Source organism: Biomphalaria glabrata, chromosome 11, assembly GCF_947242115.1.
Source record: "Biomphalaria glabrata chromosome 11, xgBioGlab47.1, whole genome shotgun sequence".
Lineage (NCBI taxonomy): Eukaryota > Metazoa > Mollusca > Gastropoda > Planorbidae > Biomphalaria > Biomphalaria glabrata.
Genome location: NC_074721.1, coordinates 33,628,830 through 33,652,710, shown reverse-complemented (window position 1 = coordinate 33,652,710; position 23,881 = coordinate 33,628,830). Strand labels below are relative to the sequence as shown.

Genomic DNA, 23,881 nt, shown 5'->3' with positions numbered 1-23,881 from the left:
TTTCGCTGTTTATTTTGTAGTTTTCTATTTCATTTGAGGCCACCAAATTCACTTTGTCTAGGGCCTCCAATTATCTATGGCCGGCCCTGCAGTGTGACCTATATGTTTTGTAACACTTTAAGCAGACTAATCCAGTGTCTGCCAATGATCTATTAAAAGTTTTTGTGTTCACTGCCTGCAAGATAGTCACAATTAGACCTTCAGGTAAGACCTATATATTAGGTAACACTTGAAGTAAACAAAGCGATCGTCTGCCTATGGTCCATTTGTTACGACCTGCAACATGTTACTAGAGAAAACAAACACTTATATATCTATATATCGTACTAATCCAATATTATATTTACAATTAGATAGCCACCCCTTTTTATGTTAGTGTTCAATATAAATGAAACATCATTCGTCTTTATCTTACTGTGAGGTGTCAAGATTAGATAATAGAAAGGTTTAGCTTAGGCCTACATATGAAGTTCACTTTTGTAGGTCTCAGAAGTTGGCGTTCTGATTTTTTTTTTCTATTTTGTTCAAACAACTGTATTTTCGTGTAAAGATGGGCTCTAAGGAGGACCTCAGACATCCACTGTTCAGTGGCCCGGACAATATTAGAACCGAAGGTAGTGAAGAGTTGTCAAAAAATGTCAGCAGTCGAGTTGCTATTAATTCACCAGGTTAGTATATAGCTGTTTACTATAGCCAGTAAGTCAATAATAATAATAAGGATTTTCTTTGAGTCTGAAGATTAATGAGGAGAGGAGTAGAGTAGCCAATCTAGAAATTACCTCATTGGTTCTCGAAGTAATCTGTAGTAGAAATAGTTTTATCATACAAATAATAATAGGCTACTAAGGCTTGTCTTCGAGTCCGAAGATTAATGAGGAATGCAGAATTTCCCATGGCTACGCAGCCCAGCTGTGACCTACATATTTTGCCACATGCAGGGCAAGTATAACCATTGTCCGCCGGTATTCGATTAAGATTTTCTTTTCGCCGTCTAAGAGTTTTACACTATCACAATCCTAATAACAGCTGTGATGATTAAATAGTCTCCACTTCAAATTCAAAGTAAATACGTTTAATGCAGATCTAGATCTAGATGTTGTTTTAGATGTTTGAATTTGAATAAATTAGGATGATTCATTTTTTTTTCTTTTGGTGTAAATCTATGGATACTTTCATAAATGATACAATATGGTAGGTCTACATACAGTACGTGTTCAGTTCTATGTAATCAAGATTCGTAATTTGTCGGCTCTTAACTTCTATATATATTTTGCCAGTTGGGCCTCTAACATTTTAATCTACTGTTTCTCATGATGTTTAAAAATCAGCCATGCCATACTCTGCCTACATACTACATAGATCTAGTAGGCCTACTATAGATGAGATCTAGACATATGATTATGATATGAATTACTAATTACTGAGAGAGAGGAGAAAAGGGGTGTTTAATTTGATCTAATTAGATATTTTTTTCTTAACAGATCAAATTTTATCAAACAAATGTGAAACGACTTTGAAAGTAAGTAAATCTAGGCCATATAATATTCATATTGAATAATTGATATAAAATAAATATAATAAAAATATAATTAGATATAGATCCATGATCATGATGCATTGATGATAATCATCATAGTCATAATGATAGATCTAGTATTAGTAAGTATTACTAGTATTATTAGTAAGAAAGATAGTTTTGAGTTTTATCATGTAGTTTCATCTTTGAGTCATTCAGTAGAAAGGTTCATCAAAAATGTTCAAGTTTCAAGGAGTGGAACAGTTTAAAAACTTTAAAGGGGTCAAGCCAAGGCGTCAGGCAAAGATCAAGATGCTTACTGCCACCATTATGTATCATCCTATATGATACAGATGTTACTTCAAAAAGAAGATGATTAGGTCCTACGCGTCATCCATTTAGTCATGCTTATTAACCAATGACCTAAATTCTCCCAAGTCACTGGTTTTCCTGGATAGCTCTTTAAGTGTAGTTAACTGATTACATAGCTCTTTCATAAACTCTAAACTAGAATTTGGTGGTCTGTAAATACTGCCTATTATTAGGGATGTTGAGGTGGTGTTGATTTTACAAAATGTTGATTCTATATTTTTTGAGTTAGGTATATAATGTAATTTCTTTTGCTATAAGTTTTTTTTTGCTAAAAGAACTCCTCCATGATTATCTGCCCTAACGAAATGGAATTAAAGATTGAAATGGCAATTAACAAATTAGACTAACATAATACCAAAATTATTACTTTGGATGGCTTCCATTGGAGAAAGAAGAGTCTTGCACCTACCAGGTGAGACAGACGCAGATGTCAAAGCAAGGATCAAAAACCATTTGGACAGCAAGAGAAAATTCCTTGGCAACAAAGATTTGTGACTTAAAATCTTTACAGCAAGGCCACTTTGCTATATGGTGCCTAGATCAGAGGAAACTAAATAAACTGCCTACGTAGAATCCTTCACAACCACTTGCCAGATACTATCTGCGAATTCCTGCTAAGAACCAGATGAATTCCTGTTGAAGAAGAAATCAGAAAGAGAAGATTGGGTTGGATTGGGCATGCTAGGCTTTGCATAAATCTCTAACTATCATCACAAGGGTTCCAAGATGGAAAAGATGGACAGGAAAGAGGACTATGGAGATCTATTGTTGGTGGCCCATATATATAAGGGTGTGGGGGGCATGGTGGCTGAGTGGTTAAGTGCTTGGCTTCCAAACATGGAGTCTACCCAACTCAAATTGGTACTTGACTTTAGTTTGGGGGAAAGTAAAGGCAGATGGTTGTTGTGCAGGCCACATGACACCCTCGTTAACCGTGGGCCACAGAAACAGATGACCTTAACATTATCTGCAATAACCCTAGCTCAAACCTTCCACATAATGACATGGGATTGCAGCCCTCAATTGTAATATTTAACTGTATCAATAACAATCTTCTTTTCTGTTTAGGTCTACAAAAGAAGATGGTATGTTCTTCTAATGTTTAGTCTCTTTAGTTTCACACAAAGTGCTGTATGGAACACTTGGGGCCCAATATCATCCAGCAGTAAAGAAGCCTTTTCCTGGAGTGATGCCACCATTGCATGGCTGAACAACTGGGGTCCAGTTGCCTATGTTGTCTGTGGATTATTTTTCCCTTGGCTGCTTCAGGTTAAAGGTCAGCTTTCCTTCTTTATCTTCAAAACAAAACAGTGACATTGTTTTTCAGTAAACATAGTAATAATAATAATAATAATAATCTTTATTATCCATAGAGAAATTTGTCTTACAATGTGTGCATTACACACTAAAAAACATTATAACTATAGAAAACCAAAATATACATTCACACTACTCTTTCATAATTTACATGCCAAAAGTTTATATCAGATAGTTTCTTTTAATGATTTGATTGCCAGGAAAAAAGAGTTTTTGTCATTTAAAATACTTTCAGATACTAGATCGTTGATTTTAATTTTTTTGCTTTGGTTAGAGTGAATAATTTTTTATTGTTTTCATCTGACACCTTTTTATAACAATACCAACATCTAGCAAAGCAGACAGTTTGTGAGCCTAATTTACTCCATAAATTAATTGCAAAACTATTTACAAAGAACATACCAGAAATAGTATCAGCTGTCTTTTTTTTCACTTTGGTTTATTTATAAATCTAGTCTTCTTCAGACCTACATGAAGATAGTAGATGCCAATCTGCACTCTCAGAATGAAATTTTTTAACACACACAGTTGAAGCAAAGGTTATGGCTTTTCTACTTTTTTCCAGTAGTCCCATTCTGTCCCAAAATGAAATGTAAAACCAAGTGTACTATGCAAGAAGACATGTACTTAAATTTGTTTGCATCATTCTTAAAACCATTCTGGCGAACCAGATTATTCAATGTTTAGTGTTTTCCAATAGGCAGAATGGTTGCTGCCTACTGTGTTTCAGAAATGTGCTCTTCAATCTTCGGTTCTTAAACTGAAACAAAACAAAACAAAAATTATTGTGCTTATATGTTGTTTTCTATATTATATTTCTCTTGTTCTCTGCTATATCTTCACCATTTGTTATTTTCTTTAGGGCTTGTAATTTTAACCTTTGGAGGTTGTTGTTTTTTTGCCAACTAACTGTTTAAAAATGTTTTGCTATGCACAAAATTAAATATATAAATATAAGTAATATAAATGATTTCTTTTCAGGTCTGAGGTGGGCAGTTGTTCCTAGTATGTTTTGTGTCTTCATAGGCACAGTTTTTAGGTTGATCACTTCAGAAAAAGTCTCCGCTACCATGTAAGCTAACTAGTTAATGTTTCTTGATATAAATTTATGTGAAAATGCTTGAAAGTAAAGGAAACTTTGTCCAATGTTGTTTTTTGTTTAAATGATTTTCATTAATTTGATTTTGTGCTAGAAAATAATAAGGACAAATAAACTTATAAAAGTAACTGAAATAACTGAAAGTTCAACCAGTGATGAAATTAACCTGTGCCGTCATATGGTAATAAAAATCTGATATTGTGATGATTACCTCAGTACTAATAAAAGATGTTTTAATAATAATAATAATCTTTATTGTTTAATGTCATTTACTATACCAATATTTTTTTACCTAAAGCTTTGTTGATTTTTTTATTTATTAATATTATCATTGTTATTATTTTGTGTCTTTCATAAAAGAGAAAACTTGACAAATTTGTAAACTGATTTTGGGTTTTAACTAAAAATGTTAAAAAAGTCTTGTTCTTTGAAATTTTCTTTTCTAGTTTGATTCACATTGGTCAGTTTCTGAATGGTGTTGCAGGACCTATTGGATCAGGAGCTATGCCCACTCTCTCCTCTATCTGGTTCCCTGCTGATGAGAGGATAACTGCCACAGCCATAGCCTCTTCCATCAGTGCTCTGGGCTCAGCTTTGCCATTTATTTTAGGTAAAGAACATTGTTGCCTATAGTGGAAATAAAAAAAAACATTTAAATAAGCAAAATGTGAATGTCTTTTTACTTGAGGTTTAAAATTTCACTCACCCCCTATACTCCTTTCTTTAGTTAATTCAAATTCTTATACTGATACTTGGGTGAGACTAAATACTGCAGCTTTTGAAATGAAATGCTTATCTTTTAACCAATCTATCACCAGCTTAACTTTTGTACTAGCATGCCACCCCTCTGTTACTTTGATTGACAATGGACTCTTCTATCACAATGTGTTTTAACTATTTCTACTAGGGAACTCTGTGCTGCTTAATTGAGTGGGAAATATATATATACAAATCTAATGTTTACATTAAACTTAAATGTTGATTTTTACAACTCCTTCCATTTTTTTAAATTGTATTTTTTCCTTAATTGATACCATTTTGATTTCCAGAAAATAATCTATATGCTATAGAAATATATAATTTCTTAGCACTTTTCATTTTTTCTGGATCAAAAACTCATTTTGTTATTTAAATTTTGTTTTGAAATACGGTAGAATCCAATTAAATTGATCTAGTTTAAATCAAAGTTCTGCTTAAATTGAATTCTATTTACTGTTGTTTGTTTTTTCCTTATTTGTCCTTATTGAAAAAAGTATTGGATCCCGAGTTAGTCATGCCTATTTTCTGATGCACCAAAAAAAAAACAAACTTGGAAATTTTCTGTTTATCGTGCACCTTTTTCACCAAGCCAGAGATCAATCCTTGAACACATTGCTATCATTGAATTTCTAGCATTGTATTTTGTGTGTGTGCATTGTGTATGACATTTAACATCATATTTAGTGACATGCAACTAGCTTAGTGAAGGACAAATTGCTCAACTGATACTTCTCCTGTCTGCGCCTCTCTTACTCTCTCAGATAATAGGAACTGTGTTGTAATCATTAACAATTACCATAGCTCTCTTTTCTATGTTCTAAACAGAATAGTAAGTAATAGGGCAGATGATGTAAAGGTCATCTGTTTCTGTGGCCTACGGTTAATAAGAGTGTTATGGGGCCACTAGTGGCCAGCACAGCGACCAACCGCCTTTACTCCCCCACCCCACCCTTTTATGCCATTGTTCATTCCACAAATGGGCTCCATGTTGTTAGTATGGCGTTGGCCCAGTTGGGGCTCCTATTATCACCACCAAGAGAATTATCAATTTAATTCAGTTTTTTTTTTCAATTGTTGATGTGTAATTCAAACTCGTTAGTTTCCAAGTTATTTCCTGTTAATTGTCACTTGGAATTCAGCGTATTCTACTGCAGCTAGGAATTATAAAGGATTAACTAAAGTATATATTGCCTTTTCTCATTGTATAGGTCCATTGCTTGTTACTGATATTCCACCCAACCGTAATGAGACAACAACAGCAGCACCTGTATCTACCTCATTGTAAGTACAATGGACTACTATTTGTTGTGTAAGACATTCATTTGCTACTAGTCTTGAGGCAAGTGGTAAAAACTAACTGGCTCTAAGTGTAACAAGTAACCTTTGATGTTTTGGCAACATGTATTTTGGGGATAATTTATGAGATACACTTGTATTTTTAATTAATATCTTTGTAAACCACAACATAAAAAAGACTAGTTAAAAATGAGCAGGACAGACCAAAATGTTAAAAAGGATAATTAATCTAACATTAATTTTAATGCTAGGAAACATTTGTACAAATACTACTTCTTCTCTAGTGCTATTAGAGCATGGAATGGGTTGCCTGAGCCAGCCAGGAAAACCAGTGACTTGGCAGAATTTAAGTCATTGGTTAACATGCATGACGTGTGGGACGTAATCATCTTCTTTTTTGAAGTAACATCTGTATTATATAAGATAAGAATTAATTTTGTTTTGTGATTTATCCTTGAATTACTTTGTTAACTTTTTAAAACTCTGAACTGTCAGAAAAGATCTCAACCAATCTTAAATTAAGCAATTCAGAACAAAGACTAAGATAATTAGTCAGTCTACTTTCACTTGCAATTTTTAGATATTAGTGTAGTAGATATGATTATTCCAGGATGTTATGTGATTAAAAGAAATTATTGATTTGTGTTTGTAGTACATGTATTTAGGATATTATTCAGAGTAACCTATAACAGCATATTTCCTTTTCTACTGTAACCATTTTTATTGTTTTTGGTTTTAATGTCAATGAATAAACTTGCTGTATGTGGCTGGGTGGCATGAACTAAGTGAAGGGGTTTGGGTTTAAATCAGGATGTAGAATACCTTTTTTTTTTTCAAGATTGCCCTTAAACTGAGTTGTGCTTGTTTAGTCCTTATAGGCAAGGCATGGAAACTTTCTTCCATTTGTCCATCTAAGAGATTGTATCAAAGCCCACTGGGGGGTTAAGTGCTTGGCTTCCAAACCTGGGGTCCTTGGTTCAAATCTTGGTGAAGGCTGGAATTTTCAATTTCTGGATTTTTTGGGCGCCCCTGAGTCCACCCAACTCTAATGGGTACCTAAATTAAGTTGGGGGAGAGTAAAGGCAGTTGGTTTTTGGGCTTGCCACATGACACTCTGCTTGTTAACCATTGGCCAAAGAAACAGTTGACCTTAACATCATTTGCCCTATAGATCACAAGGTCTGACAGGGGAACTTTACTTTTTTTTTTTACTAAAGTGCATTAAGATATGGGATCATGGAATATTTTCTATGGAAAGCAATAATTCCTGTTACTTGAAATATTTGATTTTAGAGATTTTCTAGTTCTTTCCTCTTAACTCATCATTTTTTATTTCTATATCTAAAACATTTTCTTCCTAACAGATCTTCTGCCAATCATTTGGTTTTGTACACCATGGAGCCAGGCAATGTTACAGGTAACTTGACTCGATTACAAAAGAAACTATTTGCTCTAGATATTTCAAATTGTAATAACTAGTCAATATTTCATAATGTCACTTTCAAGTGCGCATTAAGCCAAGAAGGCAGAATTTAACAAAAAAGTCAATAGAGAGAAAATTTGTTCAAGACTACCTTCTATGAAGTCCAATTACATGTGTAATTGCTACTGTATTTACATGTGTAATTGCTACTGTATTAGCGGCCCCCGAAAGGGGAAAAGATGCTATTAGTTTTGTGTGGAATGTCTGTCCGTCCGTCCCGTTTAGATCTTGTAAACTAGAAAAGATAGTGAAAATCTAACACCATAATATTTTAGACCTTTTAAAGTTCTGATGCAACGGCTACTTTTGTCTTTTCTGAAAACGAAAAATCTAATTTTTTAAATCACTTATGCAAGCAGTTTTTTTTCATAAAAATTCACCACTTTTACAACTATTCACTATTAATAGTAACAAACACTGGAGGCTTTTTAAAAGGGAAGAAGACCATTTACCATACTTTGAACATATTTATGCAAATGTTTTTAGATTTTTTGTCAAAATGTTTTTTTAATTTCATTTGTTTTGCTAAGTTATGTAAGTTTTGTCTTATTAACTACTACATTTACACACAAAAAAAGTTTTCTTTTTATTAAAGAGAAAAATCTATTTAGTATGCATATAAGTCGGACATAATTTAAAACAACAATTAATAAGTAGTTTTTTCTTTTTAAATATCCATAACCAGAGTACATATGATATCCATAGAAAAGCTTTTCTCTTGAGGATTTGAATAAGAGATTGACCCTTTACAAAATAATTAGATATACATTATAAGACATCAGTTAGGCCAGGTTCACATCTAACTTCACATTCACTTTCACCTATCCTTTGGTCTGCTGGACCGCTGGGGCACCACACAAGATCTGTCAACCTTCTTTCTCCATTCTATGTCATTTGTCTTTGATAGAATTTCATTCTGATGTTCTTTCTGAAAATATTGAAATCTGCCATTTTGCCATCCTGGGTGGACCACTTCGGGGGGAGATTTTGAGTTTGTGTTTCCACACAAACTGTCTTTGTTTTCTTTTTATTCTGTGAATGTGTTTCAAATGATTAAACAATCGTTAGCTCTCAAGTCAATTTAGTGTGTGACACTTTCACAAAACCATTGTGTTGCTTTTCAATGGAGAGATTTTAGTAAATGTACATCAGCTCTTAACAACAGGGCCACATAGAAGGTTACAGGCTGAAATTTTTTTTTTTCTGCTTGTTAAAAGTATGTTAAATTTCACTTGTTTCACACCTATTCACCTAATTTTTTTTTTAGTTTTAATGGATGATTTTTTCAATGTGTCTTCAACTTATTCATTTATAAATAACAGTATAAATAACATATTTATGCAGGAAGATATGAAATATGTCTATAAAAAAATATTTTAGAAATTACATTTCATAAAGCAATTTACTTTTGCATAAGGATTATTGTAGTCTGATTATTAAATTAGTTTTTTTTTCCTCAGCCGCAAGAATCCAAAGGGAAAGAGATGAAATAATGAAGTATATGTATTACTGTGAGTTGTTATAAGTTGTTTGATTTACATTTTAATTTTTTTATAAAGCTTTTATCAACTCAGTCTGTCTGTCTTGCTGTCTATCTTTCTGTCTGTCAAACTCTACTTTCTGTAAAAAAAAATGTGTTTTTTTTTTCTGCTCTGTGGTTTTCAGATTTTATTTTCAAGTTTAAAAAAAAAAAAAATGTTAAATATTTTTTTCCACAGCCTGTGGCTTTGCTGGACTTGTATTTCTCATAATATTGATTTACTTTCCTGCTAAACCACCACACCCTCCCTGTTTGTCTGCATCCGTTGAGAGAGAGAAATACTGGTCAGGCCTGTGGTCACTAAGAAGGTACATGTTTAAAAAGAACATTAAGACTTTTACCTGCTAAATACATATGTCCTCAAAGTGCCTTGAACATTTTTTTTTTACACTCCATTAAAAATTTCAGTATCAATATTAAACTAGTACATAGAATTGTTGGGAGCTGGTAATCCTAATAACCCAGTAAAGGTTTTAAGATCAAATATATCAGGGTTCATTTTATGTCCATTGAAAGTACTTTATTCTATAGGTCCATTGCTTGTATGGATGTTGTACCTAACCCTGGATGCTTAAAAGGTTTATAAAATGTTAGCTCATTTATGTGGATCTTTGTGGCATTTTACGTCTCGAGAGACAATCTTTTCCCTTTACAACTTCTTGTGTGATTAAAGAGGCCATTCCTTGATACACAGCTGTGGTCACAGGTTGGGCATATGTAATCACCAGGGACTGTAGCACTTTCATCCTTCTTTCTAATTCTGTTGTGTATGAGATATGCAATCTGGGACCCTTCATTTATGCTCACTCTCCATGTGGATCTATCTAGTGCCACTTTTTCCCAACTGTTATTGTCAATTTTGAAGAGCTTCATGTGGCGTTTGCATGCATCAGTATACCTTGAAAGTGCACGTTCTGCAGCTCTCCTGCCTTCTGTTAGATCACCATACAGAATGTCTTGTGGAAGTTGACCTTTAGGTATTCTATATGAACATGACCAAGCCAGCCAAGGCGTCTGCTGCTGATAACATTGCGGATGTCCTCATTGGTTATTTTATCTTGAAAGCCTGTGTATATAAAAAATTCAAAAAATGTATTTGTAATGCTTAAATAGATCTGAATAGTGCACTTCTCATGTAAAAATTGTCCATGTAGTTTCCAATAAAAGTTGTATCTATTTCCATCCAATCCCTTGATGACTGACCTTACTAAGGCCTCCTGCATTTCTTGCAATTCCTATTTGCTTAAGTAGTCTAATCATCAATTTGTGCTCTTTTCCTGTTCATCAATTTGTGCTCTTTTCCTGTTCATCAATTTGTGCTCTTTTCCTGTTCATCAATTTGTGCTCTGTAGGAAATTCTTATGATGGTCTTATTGTGGAGCCATCTCATTTCATGTTGTGTTATTGACAGTGTTGAGAAAATCATGGACTTGTATTGGACAGGTTTCTATCCTGCTCAAATGTTTCATTTAGTACACAAAAAGAACTCGATGATCTAGTTTAGTCACCAAAGTAAATTAAGGACACTTTTTACAACATTAAATTTAACTGTCTGTACATTCCAGCAAAAAGTATTTTGTCCTGTTGGCAGTAATCTACAGTGTGTCCATAGGAGTCATCAACTGTTGGTCCAGTGTGCTTAATGTCAATTTGAGCTCTTTCTCATTTACACATGTTGATGAGGTGAGTTTTATGATGGTGTTATACCTAGAAGAATTGTGTTATTGTGTTTGAAATAGTCTAAAATAATAATCTATATTGTCTGTATGGAAATTTGTCTTACAATTTGTGCATTACACCAAACAAAAAACATTATAACTACCGGTATAAAAAAACAAAATGTACATTCACACCAGACTTACTCATAATTTACATGTGAGAAAGTTTATATCTTCTTATATAATACAGACGTTACTTCAAAAAAGAAGATGATTACGTCCTACGCGTCATGCATTTAGTCATGCATAATATATCATATATCATATTATTTCTATTTAGTGATTTGATTGCCAGGGGAACAAAAGAGTGTTTGTGTCTGTTTGCCTTTGCAATAGGTGTCTTGTATCTCATTTATGATGGTAAAATCACAAAATCCTGACCCAAAGAGTGATTTTTTATTTCTAGAAACTTTTTAGCTTTTTTATGGATGTTTGTCTCAAACAGTTTGTTTTTTTCCCAATGATTTTACCAGCAGCTTTTAGGATTCTAAGATGTTTATTTTTAATGCTCAGATTGCCATACCAGAGGTGAAAATGGATCACAAATAGTAGTAATTATTTTGTTATTCAGAAATGTTCTATTATCTTCCTTATGTCCTAGCCCTAATCCACTGGATGGCAGGTGATGGCACTGTTCAGGGTTCAATATTGAAGTAGCTGGTTTGGTTGTTATTTTTTTCTATCTCGTATCTGCCATTGAGTTTTAAGGTTTTCACCTTTTTTTTTTTATCTTCTTTAGGATCAAGCTGGTTGGATAGGTTTCTATGCAACTTTAGGATCATTTGCTGGTTCCTTGTTGGTTGGAAGGTACAAAGCAATATATTTTAGTAGTTGTCATTTTGTTATGTGTTCAGCTTTTTTTTTTTTGAAAGGTTTAAGTTTTTTATAGGTTTTGGATGAGTGCTAGGCTATAATATTTTTTTTTAACCAGTATTTAGTTATTCTTTTAGAAAACTGTTAATGGACTCCAGTTATGAAAGTTCCGCCTTCACCCCAACTTTCTCTCGTGGTGAATTGTTTTTACATTGTTTAAAGCGTGATCATAAAGTATTTTTTAAATAAGTGTCTTAATGTTTTTGATCTTTGTAATTTTGAGTAAATCATTATTTGAGACATAGGAACAAGAATTGTCATGGTGTAAATTAGCTGAAATTAGAAATCTCCTAAATTTGTGATGTTATTCTATACTAAATTTGGTTCGGTTGTCTTGATGGTCCAGGGTTCATACCCTGCCCATTGCCATCCCCAGTCATCCTGCGGGTGGTTTGGACTAGGAAGTAAATTATCTTCAACTCTAAAGGAACATGCGAAACATGTAAAACATTTGACAAACAACACCAGCATCCATTTATCAATGAGAAATATTTTGTGTTGCTGAAAGTGTGTTTCTGTTTGATCTTCAGGTTTGCAAGTCTGTTTGCTAGACAGATGAAACTGTTCATTCTGGTCATGTTTATACTCAGTGCTGGATGTTTTACTGTGTTTGCCCTGGTGCTGGTACAAGTTATACCAAGTTCATACGGTGCGTCCACTTTTGTCAAACTTATACACTACCCAGAAATAATCAGTCTAAGCCAAAAAAAAGAAAAACAATTTCAGCCAAAGAGAAGAAAAAATAATCCAAAAAGTGGGCCTTGTGTTTCCAAATATCATGATCTGCAGTAGGCCTATAGTTGTTAAGGAATTAGTAGGTTATAGTTAGGACTCAGTTTTGGCTCCATGATTGGGCTGTATTGTAAATATTAAAATATTATTATTAATTCCTTTTTTAAGTTCCCCTGTCATACCTTGCAATCTATAGGACAGATGCTTCTATGGTTCACGGTTAATGGGGATATCATGTGGCCAGGACAGAAACAACCTCCTTTACTTTTCCCCAACTAATGTCAGGTACCCATTAGAGCTGGGTGGACTCAGAAGTGCCCTAAAGATCCCGATATTCAAAATCCCAGTCTTCACTGAGATTTGAACCTGGGACACCCAGTTTGGAAGCCAAGCGCTTTACCGCTCTACCACTTCACCTAATTTTAAGTATATCAAGATTAAAAATAGTCATTCACGTCACTTTATTAAGTTGCTTCCCCAATTTTTTTCAATTTTCTTTCACAAATGCTTATAAAGTTTGGATGCCTTTAAAAATAAGAGGATGTTTAATTTTTAGCTATCCTTTAAACTTTATTTCATTATGTGTCTTATACTGACAGCCATCTTATATACCTCTGTAATTGGAGGAAACACATTGGTCAACTCTGCTGTGCCACTTATCTATGAGCTGGGCTGTGAGCTGGCTTATCCAACTAGTGAGGGTGCAGCCAATGGAATCCTGACCTACTTAAACAACATCGGAGGCCTGATCTTTCTGGCGGTATTCTCATTTCCTAATGTTGGTGAGTGTGAGGACCTCCTGTTTGTTCATGTCAAGAACACTGTGTGTTGTGTTATTCTGGCTAGGTCATGGGTAAAGACAGTCACACTAAATACATTCATTCTAAGTATGTTTAAACTTAGTACCAGTAAGTTACTTTATTTTCTGTTTCCCTTAACTGTTGTATTTATCAGTTTTAATGATGAAGTCACAAATTAACAATGTATTTCTCAATTAAATGCAATGCTGGCTTATAAAAGACTGGTGCTCAGCAATAAAATAATATCTGGAAGTTTAATCACAAATTATAATATAAATAAGCAAAATACCTTCTCCAGTTTATTGATTGATAGAACTCAATGTTTAAATTAAATAAGATCTTAGTTGAACTGATAGTATCTACAAGGTTTTTTTTTGTATTATATACCACAGCAACAACCCAAATATCATTATAATCTTGACACCACTTTTACATGTAGCTCTGCCTATTTCCTTCATGGGGTCTATGATGACACTTAAGATCATAACATCTTGGACAATATGGAGCTGGATGCTAAAGCAATCTAATGACTATATGACCCAAAGGGTCTATCTGCTTATTAGAGATGCACTTGTACTGAATACACTTCATGGTTACCTAATAGGTTTTTAAAACTTTTTTTTTTCTTATTGTGTAGTTAAAAAAAAAATACTTAACATCATTATGTAGAGTTGGTATTCAGATGTACAAAGTCCTGGTCTAGAAAGCCCTGTATGACTTTTGGCAGCATGAGCTGAACATTATTTCTTTACCTGTTTGTGGTCAGTAAAGTTCTAGCTAGGAATTCATTTTTATGATATTTGCAATGAGTCACTTTTGAAATTTGAAAGCAGTGAACTATTGCTGCAACTTATGTATTTAATCTAAAATCTTCTGTGGTCATATTTTGAAGAGATATCTATGTTACTGTCACATGTTTGTTTTCATTTATTAAAATTGGGCCATGACATAAAAAGATGGACACCACTGCATTATTCCATTTCTGTTACCTGTAGCCTACTGTTTTTTTTTTGTTTTTTTTTTTTGTTTTTTTCAGGCACTATGTGGATGAACTGGACAGCGATTGGTTCAATTCTTGTCTGCATCCCTATGATATTGGTCTTGAAAGGTCAGTTCAACAGATTGGAGGTGGATGAACAAGTCACAGTACAGAAGTCTGTAGAATAAGATAGGGTAGAGAGTGCAGCACTCAATTTTGTTGTTGAAATATATATTATTATTCTTTCTTTCATGCACTTCACTCAAAGCAAGCCAAGGCACAAAATACCTAGTCTTTATATAGATCTGCATTATATATCAATCAGCTCATGTGAATCATATTAATAACCAGACTTTTAATCTTACTATATTTTGTCATAAAATTCAGTACAGACATTATAAAACAATGGCCAGTCAGTCATTTATATTTTTTTTCATGCTTGTGGCATTTAATCTAGTTAGTCCTAACAATGACATATGAGATTCATCTCTTACAGTTTATTATTTGGTTTTGATCCAATGTTTTACTTATTAGTTCTAGTACAAGGTGCGGTGGCTGATCGGTAAAGTTCTAGGCTTCTGAACCGGAGGTCCCAGGTTTGAAGACTGGGATTTTCAAATTCGGCCTCTGAGTCTACCCAGCTCTAATGGGTACCTGACGTTAGTTGGGGAAAAGTAAAGGCAGTTGGTTGTTGTGCTGGCCACATGACACCCTCGTTAACCGTAGGCTACATAAACAGATGACCTTTACATCATCTGCCCTATACACCACGATGTCTGAAAGGGGAACTTTACAATGTCTCCACACAGAGCATTTATTTGTACTGTAGTGATGTGGACAGTTTGAATAAATGAATAGAGTTGTCAGGTTCCTTTCTTGATTGGCTCGTTTGGGGTTACTCAATTACAATTAAGAACAATTATTACTAATAAACTCCTACTCCAGATATCCAAGGAAAACAGTAATACTGACATCAACTCTCAGGAAATATTAATACACAAACACCAGTCCAGGAAGCAACTGTCCAACCTTCTTGAACAGGGGACAAGACCTCATGACTATCACACTCTCTCACACATTCAAGAAGACTAATCATTCAGTTCATAACACGTGCAGACTGTTCACATTTATAACCTGGGCCTGGGAGTACATAAACAAAGGGATATAACTATCATACCAAAATATCAACAAAGTAACATATTCATTCTCGCCATACCTTTCCTTTTGACAGAGGATTTAAGAGAGTAGTTACATTAAACACAACTTTTTCAATCATCTTTTTCCTTACATGGATTTTTTCCTTCAATACTAATTGCTGTAACTCTGCCTACAGCAAGCCCAAAGAACATCAACAAAAGGGATAGATCAAAACAGCAGTTTAATAATAGACTAATTGTCGGATAACAAATTTGAATTAGAGTAATAACGACACTTCTTAGTAATAACAACACTTGTTTACATTGGCCATCTTTGACTTCCTCTGTTTCTCCGTCCTGTCCTATAGCACACATATCGCGCCAAAAGTGATTCATCTTTCACTGACTTCAGGTCTTCCTTTATTTGCTCTTTCATCCATTTCCAAAGCTCCCTCATTATCGGGTTCTATTTCAAATAAATAGGTGTCCGGATCCTGTTCATCATCTATGATGCTATGCCTCAGAAGCTCCATGAGCGCCTCTTTGTTGCCGCTTACCTTCAGCTCTCTACATCTGAGTTCTCGTCTAAGTTCTATCAATGAAAGCTGACCAAGTGTTGTCGTCGATGCCATCCAGTATCTTTCTTACGTTGGCCTACCTAAAAAAAAGTCCATTGTCTTCCCACTTTCGTTGAGAATCCCAATCCCACTTCTGACACCAATTGCTGGATGTTTTTTCACAGGACGTCACAAATACATAATAACAACATCTTCGTTTAGCACAGTCTCTTCATTTCGGCTCTCGACTTGGGCGGAAATCGTTCTTCTCTTAATGTAAACATCTGTCCTAGTCTGGTTTCTAGAAGTGCGCACCTTCTGCACTATCTTGAATAGCGGGGGTGCGCATGGCAGAGTTGTAACATTGCCAACTGTCTTAAAAAGCTTCTAACTTTTGTTTTATTCACATCTACTAGATTTCCTGCAATCACTTCTAGATTTTTGCTCTAAAGCTCAATTCAGATTATGTTACCATAACACACAGGCTAAAACCTTGTGATGGTTGAAAATATATTTGGTCTGAAAGACTTTTAGGCTTTCACACAGTTGACATTATTGAGAGATTTCTCATTTTGCTTTATCACAGATCATGTATACATTCTGTTCTTGTGCATCATACATTATTGTCGATACATGAAATAACTCAAACGGTAAATACATTTTCAATCCACAAAAACAAAGTACCCTAACTTGTGATCATTTTAGGAAGTAAATTTCATCGTTCAAATATAAAAATCTTCTACTAAAACTCAGTGTCACAAAAGATAATTGATTTTTAGGATGTAGTAATTACATTGTTTCATTTCTTGTATAACCATCTCTCAGATAGATTACCATCTAGTGCCAATAGTCTTGTAGGATCAAGTAATTAGATTGTTTCATTTCTTGTATAACCATATCTTATGAACATAATAACACAACAGAGTTGAAAATCATGTCTGCTTAGTATGTCTTTAATACACTGAATGACTACACAACACACACATCTCTAACATTTTGTGAACACATTCTCACAGACGAGTTAAAAGCACATGTTAACATAGGAACGACATAACCAATGCAGTAAATAATCTTTATAACATTCACCCCCCAGTTTAAATTGTGCTTACTAAAATGATTTATAAAACAAGGATTAAGCAAGTAAAAGCAGAACAATACTAGAGATTCCAGTAAACAAAGTAGAATAGCATGACATGTTATAACATATTGATAGAACATGATAAATTTAATAGCTTATTAAAGTCAAGTGACAAAGTAAAATGAAGATAGTAAATGACATCTGAATTAGATCAAATAGTCAGTAAAATGTTAATTGTCACAAGTTAAGTAAAATAAACAAATGTCATTTTCGAGACTAGTATTGACAAATTGAATGTCAACTTTAGAGTTCTAGTTAAGCTGATGAACTTTTACTCTTTATAATTGGGCTGTAGAATATTCGTGTTACACAAATAAAAAACTACTGTTTAAGAGGGAAGACATATTAGGAACTCCATTAATTACGTAAACACAAGCGTAGTTGCACTGAGGCGCTAGTGTGCAAATGTACATATAATACCAATATGGTTACATCTGTCTTCTTTAATTCAGAAAATCTATTTCTCAGAATAACCAACAAACTAGCCCACTAAAAAGTCAAATCAGTTCATCACAAATCAAGTCTCTTGGGTTTGTTAACTATTCTGCCTGAGCGTGTTATGCAAGTTTATGTGGTCTATGTCAGGTGGGGTTTGTCCTCGCGCTCATCTAGGGTATGATGTACTCCGCCGGGCTCCCCACCTGAACAGTGTTTATTAACTTTATGCCGGGGTTATAATTTAGCCTTGGCTCGTCTGCCTGGGCACCCCTAACAGTCTAGTACTCAATTTATGCAATAAGTATCTAGGAACGAATAAACCAAATATGAACGTATACTAGTGAATAACAATATTGCATATAACAACAAAGGTTTAATGAGTGAATGATATATATGATATTATGAGGCATACATTAGGAATAAATATCAATGGCAATTACAGATTACATTCAAAGGGCTATAGCACACCTTAATCTCCGTGCCATAGTCAATCAGGCCTCACAACGCCAACCCAACGCCACGGGCAATAGTCAACTACCAAGCCTACAACTCAGACTTGACTCCAGCAGAGTCCCAAGCCTGCGTCCCTAGATAAGAAAAATACACACTCCTTTGATACCGCCATTTTCACGATTATTAAAGAACCGATTGTAAAGCTACGACATGTAGAAGATAGTAAAATAAACTAACTTACCCAATACTGGGGAATAACACCACACAGATAACTCAATCTCAAGGCACACCAAGAGAACACAAAGAGACTCATCTCAAGGCACAACAAGAGAACAATGACACCAATATAGCGCATCCTTAGAAACAGAACTAATAAGACCTTATGGTGCTCAAACGAAAATACCCTACCAGATGCGCACGACAGTCTAGAGGTGTTAGAAGAAGCAGTGTGTAGTGGCGGCCCTTCATCTAGCGTAGTTTGTAAACTTGGACTCTCTTGATCTCGTGGTTCTAGTTGTTCTGACATGTCATCTGTAAAGTCATAATTATTGTCAAATCTGTTTGCTTTCGCAGAGGACTTTCTGATGTGTTTCCTGTTTCTTCTGTAGACCTGATTCTCTCTTTTGACATTTAGGCTTAGAATGTTTCAAAACTACTGTTCCTGGTTTCCAGTTAGGATTAAGTTGCATTCTGACTGCCGTTCCATCTTGTAGTGGATTGTGACTCTTAACTCCTTTCCTCTTGTCATAATAGTGTTTTCGATACTGTCTCTCTGAGTCAAAGTGTTTCTTCACCACCTTAAAATCTGGTGTCTTAGGGGTGAGTATTTCCTCGCTTGAAGGTAACAAATTTCTGGGTCGGTACCCCTAAAGTAGCTGTGCTGGCAACAAATTAATATTAGTCAGTGGAGTAGTTCTGTAGTCTAATAGAGACAGAAATTAGTCTTTGCTTTTCTTCCAGTTTCTTCAGTCTGTATAGCTCTTTCAGTAGGCCTACTTGCCATTTGAACTCTGAAAATGAGGACTTGATATTTCATACTCTATTCTGTATGATTTACAGAAATTAAGGAATTCTCTCAAAGCGAACTGTGGCACACTATCTGACCTTAGTCTTCTAGGTATTCCATGGCATACTCTTCATTGCTTTGATGATGTCTGATGTAGTTTCCTGTGACAGTTCTTTGACATCAATAAGCTTTGAGAAGTAGTCAACTAGAAGCACATACTTTTCCCCTCAAAGTTAAACAGATCACACCCAACCATGCTGTATGGAAGGTCTGCTGTCTTGGTTGGTTTTAGCGGTTTTGACACATTTTGATTCTGATGTTCAGCACACCTGCTACAATCCCTGACTGTCACTTCAATGTCTGCATTCATGTCTGGCCAATACATGACTTCTCTGGCTCGCTGCTTACACTTGACTATTCCTAAGTGAGACCTGTGAATCAGATTTAGCATGTATTTACGTAAGCTTGGTGGCATGACTATTCTCAGACCTTTGTATATAATTCCATCTGAAATTGATAACGGGTCTCTTAAATCCCAATATGGCCTGACTTCAATTGGAGTCTCGCTTCTTGTGTCTGGCCAACCAGTCATAATTACTTCCCAAAGCATTGAAAGTTCTTTGCTTGTACAGTCTTGAATTTCACTGTATTTTGAATCACTTACAGAGATCATATGCACAGAATCATCTGTAAATTCACATTTCCTCTTATCAGTTCATTGTAGAAGTCCTAAGCATTCTGCTGTGTCACCACTCAAAATGTTTTCTTGACTAAGGTCTACAACCTCAAACCTTGCATTCACCTCATGGGTATTATTCTTCAAAGGTAGCACCACTGCTCCTTAAGTCTTAATGATGTGATTAGTATAAGATTTGAGTAACTTTGCTGAATAAGCAAGTTTTACTTTGTCTTTGAGCTTTTCAAACTCTGACGACAAGAATGTTACACCTTGCACCAGTTTCTATATGGAAAATTAATGTCTTGCCATGCACGACTAGTTTTATAGTCCACTTGTCTTCAATGTTCTCAATTTTATCCTTTTTATACTGGCTACTTGCTGTACTAACAGGTACAATATTTTCATCACTGTGACTGTCATCTTCTACTAGATTAACATTGCGTCTTTTTCTGCACATTTGAAACAGTGGTTTTTCTTTTTGCAGAAATTGCATGTTGCTGGACATTTTCCTTTTTCGTGGTTCTTGCCGCATTTTCTACATAACTTATCTGAGTTGTCTTTAGACTTCTGCTTGAGTACATTGTGTGACTGTCTCTTGATTGCTAGAACTTTTTGGCCCCTAAACATTTTCACTTGGCTTTGAGGCATCTCATATTGTTGTCCAATTTCTATAGCCTTGCTAAGGGTCAACTTCTGTCCCTGATCAAGTAGTCTCAATTGTACCTTTTCGTGTATGACTCTGCTAATAATCAAATCAATAAGTATATCATCCGGATTGTCATACACATACTCACAGTCCATAATGAGAAGCTTTATGTCTTTAACAAAGTTATCAAAACTTTCTCCTTCTACCTGCTTTCTCTGATGTGCTCTAAATCTAGACACTCTTTTATTTTGTCTTGGCCTTATGTAGTCTTCTATTTTCTTTAATAGCAATTGCAGATCTCCCTCTTCACTATCAGTAATATTTAGAGTTTTGTAAACTTCATGGCCCTGTTGACCTATCCACATACCCAGACATCTGGCTTTTTGTTTACGGTCCTTTGAAACAAAAGCTCACCTGCTGTTGAAACCTTAAAAACTCTTGATATAGATCTTTTGCATTTCAATTCAAGATTAGCTCAAAATAAAAAGAAGCCATTATAAGATTTAAAAAAAACTTTGTCAGGACAGCTTTTACTCTGACATATTAGGAACTCTATGTATTAGGTAAACACAAGGGGTGTTGCACTGACACACTAGTGTGCAAATGTACATGTAATACCAATATGTTACAGGCCTAGTTCTCCTTACTCTATCTAAACTAACTAATATGAGGTGGCCAATTTAAATTATTATGCCACTTTCAGGAACCATTTTATTCTTCTCTTTCTTGTAATATTTTTAAATTTCCCTAACTCTCTTTCATAAGCCTATTCTTTATTTCTCCATTGTTTCTATTTTTTGTTACACCCAGTGCCTCAAAACTCTTACTATTTTCTAAAATATTTTATAAGCAAAGAGTTACCAGTTAAATAGTAATAACTACTTAAACTTTACCTGAATTTCTATTAGATTTCTACTTCTATATTACTCTAATTATTTGTGTGTATTTGCTCCATTTAGATGTCCAACTTTAAGATTTTTGTTTCTGTATTATCATTGGTTCTTAAAACATCTTTTTTCATGTAGTTGGTGTTCAGTTGAATGCATATTGTTTATATTATACCTTTTTTAAAATTATTATTGTATATGTACCTAAATTTTGTGATAGTGTTGTAGTGGTTCCCTCTATAGTGATTACTTCTGTAGTGCAGTGGTGGTTACTTCTGTAGTGCAGTAATGGTTACTTCTATAGTGCAGTAGTGGTTACTTCTGTAGTGCAGTGGTGATTATTTCTATAATAGTTGTTAGATTAATAGGAGAAACTTTACACATTTTTTTTTTATTTTGGTACAATATCTTGATATTAATTTTTTATAAGTGAAAGCTTATTTTCAGGCAATATTTTGAAGGTTAACATTTTTTTTAACCTATTTTTTTGTTGCATATTATTTAGTTGCTGCCTTAGCTATTTGTCTAGATAAATGATTTAGATTAATTAAGAATAAGTTCAAATGAATATGCCATGCAGAGACCATTTTTCTTACTAGATCACTCCAAACAATTACATTTGCACATTTGTTAATGTCTTTATTTTAGTTAAGAAAGAAGTCTTTCTGATCTTGGAATGTGATCTAATTGTAGAACATTTTTTAAATTTGATTAAATTATTTTTCTACGGATGGCTGTGGTATGGTATGTGCTTCAGACTGTTATCATAATGTTTCTAGGTTCGATTCTTGCCAGCTGCCAACATTTTCCAGCTAGGAAGTAATAATCTTCATCACTGAACAAAAAAAGTCTTACACTAAAGCAAATTACTTGGTTCAATCTCATATCTCCTGATAGATTTTCTCTCAATTATAATTAGATATCAAGTTTGAAGAATCATGGTCAAAGTGTGTAAATCATAAATAGGACATTTGTATGAATTAGCTCCTACTTTTAGAAGTGCCTCACTTTCAACTTCACATGTAATAGGAAGATTCTAAAATTATTTTAACAATGTCTAATGTTAGCTGAAAATTGAGCTCGCCCCTAATCCACTGTAGTCTAAATGCTTTTTACATATTTCGGATTTCAAATATGGCTTGAATTAAAAATAATAAAAACAGTTCTGTGGATATTATGTGAAAAAAAACAACAACTTGACACTAACATCAAACTTTGCGAGACGCTATCTTGTCTGCTATGATTAGTTTTTTAATTATATATTTTTATCATTGTTTTACTGAATACGTCCTCAATTTAATTTGTTTCTTGTTGAGAGGGGAGGATGCTTTTACTGTTAATTAAATACCGGTGAACACTATTGTGATAGATATATTTTATTTTCTTACGTTTTCCTAATATGTCTAGCCAGTTGTCCATCCAGATATATTTTTATTTTCTTACGATTTCCTAATATGTCTAGCCAGTTGTCCATCCAGATATATTTTTATTTTCTTACGATTTCCTAATATGTCTAGCTAGTTGTCCATCCAGATATATTTTTATTTTCTTACGTTTTCCTAATATGTCTAGCCAGTTGTCCATCCAGATATATTTTTATTTTCTTACGATTTCCTAATATGTCTAGCCAGTTGTCCATCCAGATATATTTTTATTTTCTTACGATTTCCTAATATGTCTAGCCAGTTGTCCATCCAGATATATTTTTATTTTCTTACAATTTCCTAATATGTCTAGCCAGTTGTCCATCCAGATATATTTTTATTTTCTTACGATTTCCTAATATGTCTAGCCAGTTGTCCATCCAGATATATTTTTATTTTCTTACGATTTCCTAATATGCCTAGCCAGTTGTCCATCCAGATATATTTTTATTTTCTTACGATTTCCTAATATGCCTAGCCAGTTGTCCATCCAGATATATTTTTATTTTCTTACGATTTCCTAATATGTCTAGCCAGTTGTCCATCCAGATATATTTTTATTTTCTTACGATTTCCTAATATGTCTAGCCAGTTGTCCATCCAGATATATTTTTATTTTCTTACGATTTCCTAATATGTCTAGCCAGTTGTCCATCCAGATATGTTTTATTTTCTTACAATTTCCTAATATGTCTAGCCAGTTGTCCATCCAGATATATTTTTATTTTCTTACGATTTCCTAATAGGTCTAGCCAGTTGTCCATCCAGATATATTTTTATTTTCTTACGATTTCCTAATATGCCTAGCCAGTTGTCCATCCAGATATATTTTTATTTTCTTACGATTTCCTAATATGCCTAGCCAGTTGTCCATCCAGATATATTTTTATTTTCTTACGATTTCCTAATATGTCTAGCCAGTTGTCCATCCAGATATATTTTTATTTTCTTACGATTTCCTAATATGTCTAGCCAGTTGTCCATCCAGATATATTTTTATTTTCTTACGATTTCCTAATATGTCTAGCCAGTT

General features: G+C 34.1%; 1 protein-coding gene and 1 long non-coding RNA gene across 2 annotated transcripts; one reads left to right on the top strand and one right to left on the bottom strand.

The window, feature by feature from the left end:
* Window positions 1–504: 504 nt before the first annotated feature.
* LOC106063046 (solute carrier family 49 member 4 homolog) lies at window positions 505–22,619 on the top strand. The gene is made up of 15 exons (XM_056004990.1): window positions 505–668; window positions 1,482–1,519; window positions 2,957–3,164; window positions 4,187–4,277; window positions 4,751–4,914; window positions 6,272–6,344; window positions 7,724–7,776; window positions 9,303–9,353; window positions 9,561–9,690; window positions 10,948–11,065; window positions 11,840–11,907; window positions 12,504–12,622; window positions 13,305–13,487; window positions 14,542–17,895; window positions 18,636–22,619. The coding sequence occupies exons 1-14, from the start codon at window positions 551–553 to the stop codon at window positions 14,670–14,672; spliced, it is 1,545 nt and encodes a 514-aa protein (XP_055860965.1). The 5' UTR covers window positions 505–550; the 3' UTR covers window positions 14,673–17,895; window positions 18,636–22,619.
* LOC129921839 (uncharacterized) lies at window positions 18,112–18,628 on the bottom strand. The gene is made up of 2 exons (XR_008773824.1): window positions 18,448–18,628; window positions 18,112–18,340 (listed from the first exon to the last, which is right to left on the bottom strand). It is a non-coding gene; the product is annotated as an uncharacterized LOC129921839 (long non-coding RNA).
* Window positions 22,620–23,881: the final 1,262 nt, after the last annotated feature.

Excerpts from the sequence above, each read along its gene's own strand:
- LOC106063046 (XM_056004990.1), top strand. The coding sequence starts at position 551 with ATGGGCTCTAAGGAGGACCTCAGACATCCACTGTTCAGTGGCCCGGAC. Across the intron at positions 4,278-4,750 it reads GAAAAAGTCTCCGCTACCAT|TTTGATTCACATTGGTCAGT; the intron begins GTAAGCTAACTA and ends TTTCTTTTCTAG. Across the intron at positions 4,915-6,271 it reads AGCTTTGCCATTTATTTTAG|GTCCATTGCTTGTTACTGAT; the intron begins GTAAAGAACATT and ends CTCATTGTATAG.